General features: G+C 39.1%; 1 protein-coding gene across 1 annotated transcript in view; it reads left to right on the top strand.

The window, feature by feature from the left end:
- Positions 1 to 4692, top strand: part of SARC_05301 (hypothetical protein) — an 8632-nt gene that overhangs the window by 961 nt on the left and 2979 nt on the right. Inside the window, exons 2-8 of the mRNA XM_014300832.1 lie at positions 581 to 667; positions 1333 to 1488; positions 1777 to 1898; positions 2022 to 2111; positions 2769 to 2902; positions 3502 to 3685; positions 4079 to 4213. Coding sequence (XP_014156307.1) covers positions 581 to 667; positions 1333 to 1488; positions 1777 to 1898; positions 2022 to 2111; positions 2769 to 2902; positions 3502 to 3685; positions 4079 to 4213 — 908 coding nt within the window. The remainder of the gene's footprint in view (positions 1 to 580; positions 668 to 1332; positions 1489 to 1776; positions 1899 to 2021; positions 2112 to 2768; positions 2903 to 3501; positions 3686 to 4078; positions 4214 to 4692) is intronic.

The raw sequence follows: 4692 nt of genomic DNA on the forward strand, positions 1-4692 counted from the left end.
CACACACTATATATATATATATATATATATATATATATATATATATATATATATATACACATATATAGCAGTTGTTGTTCATCGACTTGGTCAACTCTAGACAAAGGATTGAAAGTGTTGTCGAATGAATATATTGCACGATAAAAACCACATTTCAGGCTGAGCATCAAGGCAAGGTACATTCTGTATCTATATTGTACTATTTGACAGCCCTGACACTTATGCTTCAATAGACAGACCACATGACAATCTGTTTCTGTTACAAGCCGTATTCAACTCTTATACTTTGATGCATCCGACAACGATGGGAGTGAGACTATACCGCCAATGTAGTGTTTTCTTCTTAATCACTTTTAATCAGAGAATAGTAGAGTTTGTACGATTCATCTGGTGATGTACAACACAAGGCGATTCACATGAAAAGACTCACGGCAGTACCTACAGTTCAATACTTCTACATGAACCATTTTGTACAGGAATCTCCCCCTAGTAGAAGTAAGTTGTGTTGCCTCATATGCTAGTTTAGTCCTTAGGAATTGTCTTTAATATATCTCCATATACACACACTGTTTTTTTCCAGATACGATTCCGGCTCGGAGGAATCTGCAGTGTGGGTAAATGCAATTTTTTCGAACATATGGGTTTTGCAGAATGAAAGTATATTTAGGTATGTATCTAAGGGCTAATGCTTCAATAGGCGTCTATTGGGTGCGAACACTGTAACAGCGGCGTATACGTATAGCTCAATTTACGGGTTGTTCCTCGGTACATAGATCAGGTCATAGGCGGTTTTTAATTGTGCAAAGGCAATAGGGACTTCTGCGATGTGTGCACTCGTAGATTGCAATAATGTGCTTAAGGGCCGAAAGGCGAGGCCACCTCTCAGGCCTACATGCTTTTCACTGCAAATTATGTAACTGTACAAACTGCTTTTCTGCACGACAAATAGCCCCGCTCAGTGGGATATATTCTGATATTCGTTTACTAAGACACAATTGCTCATAGACAGTTCCTATTGATATCTCACATGTTTCATTTTGCATCCGTGCAAACGTGAACGTTTGATCAAATTCACATGTTTGGATTATTATGTTTGCTCTCTCGACTACTTTATGCAAGATTATTTCACGTAATCATTCTAAACTTCAACTGTTGCCACGCACTCTATCTCATAGATACATAGCCAATGATCTTTTGTGTTTGCAGTAGCAATTTGATCGACCTCCTCTACATCTCTCATCCCGCAAATGACTGTGATGAGGATTGTTATTTGACACCGCTACGCATTTTAATGATGCGCGTGCATACTTTGCAAAATCATCTTCGCTACAGGCAAGGACTACAGAAGTTCATCGAGGGCGAGCTTGATGATCTCTACAAGGAGTCTTTTGGATGTTTTCTGGAAGATCTCACTGTGCCACAGACCACAATCGGAGCCTGTTTTCCAACAATCACCAATTTTGTCACGCTGAATCATCCGTCCGCTAAGTAAGTGGTGAAAAACTCTCTCGAAAGATTTAGTACAATAGACCCGAACACAAATCTGACAGAATGTGACATATCTCGCTAAGTAGATTTACAGCTTGAAACACCCGCCTGCTGGAGGTGCCTAGCATTTGACAGATACATATTCAGCTGCAAAATGCTTACCGGGATGAACGGGAAGATTTCATGGTATTTACCGAGTGTCGCGCCTTGCTGAGTATATGCTTTACTATTTATAGTACACGTAATCGATCAGTTTTCTAATATTGAAATTTTGTTATTTTTCTTCAGTGGCCCATTCCGCGTCTGTGCCGATTTTTCAATAAGTGGGTCTTTGTCTCTGACTACCAGACTCGTCGTGCGAACACTGAGGATACCAATCAAAGCTTTGATTCATATATCGGAAATCACAGGTTCGTTCCTGTTATATACTCAACTAAAACCAACATTCGCCACACATGCGTATACATTTGATAATTTCTGATTTGTGTATGCATCTAGCAACGTAACTGAATCGATGACCTTCGTTATTTCAGGTAAACTGCTCTTCGAGTTTAATACATTCCCTGAACCTACCATGTCGATATCATTCTATCCGAATGTCATCATCAAGTGCCCGTCTCAAGGTGGGTGAGAGTAATATTCACAATAACTGATGTTGCTTCTATCTGCCGACGGCACGGGCGGTGTTGATTTCAAATTTACCACTTTAGAAACAGCTTATTGGATACATCCGATCGCCTTGCATACCTTAAGTCATGTCAATGAGTTGATCTACTTTGCTGTCGTTTCTGTATTCTATATGATATGACCCCTTTGATCAGAGTAGTGATGCTGTAGACTTTTAGGCTTGGTTTCAATGTATGCCTGTGTCTCGGACTCCGGGCCCAACAAATTCCTAGTAAAAAGTTGTGAAGATGAATTTGCAAACGACTCTACCGACATTGCAGCTGTTTAAAGCACCAACATTATAAGGTAAATTGAAGGAGCCGTACCTTAAAAAAAATATCATGCTTCACGACTCTTGTCTACTAGTACGTAGAAATGTACCCTCACAGACTTGTCTATAGACGTCGGTACGCTACCCATACACCCTACGGTCACCATTTACATTACGGTCTACCTACCTTTTCAACTTTGCCAAAGTAGTATCAGAACACCCAGTTTTATCTCACCCCATTTAGTGAGAGAGTTTGCGCATCAGTTTGATGGTTCTCTCTCCCCTCTCATTCAGTCATATAAAGATACAAAACTAAGCTTAACTTAACTACGCCACCATTCAGTGCGTATCTGCGGGCGACAATGGGAGCGACTCGACGGCTGGGTCACCCAAATTGTTCGCAGGGTGATTGTTAGCAAATTTGTTTTACCGAAGCTTAAAGGGTTCTATCTTTTTAACGAGGCGCCATGGCTAAAGGTACTGCATGACAAGCTATATTCCGCACGCATATGAGACTTAATTGCACGGACATATGTGTGTTTCATGCATATGAAGTTGTTTAGTAAATGATATCATAGAATGACGTATTTTTTCACTAGCAAGTGTGTATGAAAGAACACATATTTACATGTTGCTTGTAGAAGAAAGGGGTTGATATGAGTAAATAAGGGAGAGTTCATCTTCTGCACAAGTATGGATTTTAATGTGTTGCATCTAAGTCATTAGAACTTATAAATGACTAGAGTGAGGTGTAGTAATTCAAGAATGTACAGCGAAGCATGTCGTGGAGAGGAAAATATTTTAAGATTTTTCGAACCATATATGAAATGCACGTATGTATACAAATCAGTGGTCGTTGTTACATCAGACTGCACAATGTGATATCTATTCAGATAGAGGCAGATACTGCAAGCTGTAATGGCGGGCTTTTAAATGAAATCGAAAGTGGTTAGGTTCATGTTGCCTCAAAATATTGTATCCAGTCTCTCCATTCTCGGAATATATTGCGAGGTATATATTTTGTTTTTCTGGCCGTGTTTGACTTGCAGTACATCCCTCTCCTATGAACGTTCTAGACAGGCTATGTTCAATTCGTACGTTGTGATGCTACTAGCAAATTGGTACCACTCTGGGCTTACTGCTGGCTGGAAGTAAGGGAAAATGCGATGTCGGTGTATGAAGATCATACGCAGGATATTCCGGAAGCTACTTTCAGTCAGCATGATATCGTATCTGTAGACTACAGCAACGCGGATCTAGGTATTGAAAGCCTTGTTTTGTTTGTGTCGTTTTAGTTTAGCATGTTGTTTTATTTGCTTTGTACTTCTATACTGATTTACTCAGAAACCACTTCATTAGTCATGATGATACTGAGCAAACTATCATTGGGGCTCAAGATAATCGCCAGACTTGACGTGTGAAGCTATGGTGTGAGTTTTATCAGGGGCTCCTTTGGTCTCGTACTCACGGCTGATCAATGGCATCACGCGACGTGAAATGTACCCCATATGCAGATAACCATAGGGTAATTTTATGAAATTTCGTGCTAGATTGAAGATCGCATGTTCTCACCCACTATTGAGCTATATTTGTGTGCCTAGTTCGGACACTGTGCTCACCTCGATTTGATTCTTGTTTTTTTTGAATATTCAGATCGTTCGGAGAAAGACGGCAACAGAGCTCCCTCGCCATGTTTGGAGCTTGATGTCCTCAATGAGAAACTATATGTACATCTTGCTGGATTCGGCCGATATGAAATTCGATGTACATCTGCGGATTATGACAAAGGTGACCTTTAGTAACGATTGCTTGCTGTGAAATATATTTTAATTCAAAAAGGAAATATATTTGGATGAAAATACAGCCCTCTTTTTCTACAATATTGTATTTAACAGGTCCTCCCGTGATTCTTGATTTGTGCATGTAATGTTTTATATATAAACTGCAAATTTTCTTGCTGGATTTGGCCGATGTGAACTTTGATGTACACCTGTGGATTATGACTAAGGTGACGTTTATGTGTATGTGTATGTGTATTTGTATGTGTATGTGTATGTGTATGTGTATGTGCATGTGTATGTGTATGTGTATGTGTAAGTGTATGTGTATGTGTGTGTAAGTGTATGTGTATGGGTATGTGTATATGTATGTGTAGGTGTATGTGTATGTGTATGTGTATATCTATGTGTATGTTTGGGTGCAAGTATATATATATATATATATATATATATATATATTATATATATATATATATATATATATATTAA

Source organism: Sphaeroforma arctica, assembly GCF_001186125.1.
Source record: "Sphaeroforma arctica JP610 unplaced genomic scaffold supercont1.334, whole genome shotgun sequence".
Lineage (NCBI taxonomy): Eukaryota > Ichthyosporea > Ichthyophonida > Sphaeroforma > Sphaeroforma arctica.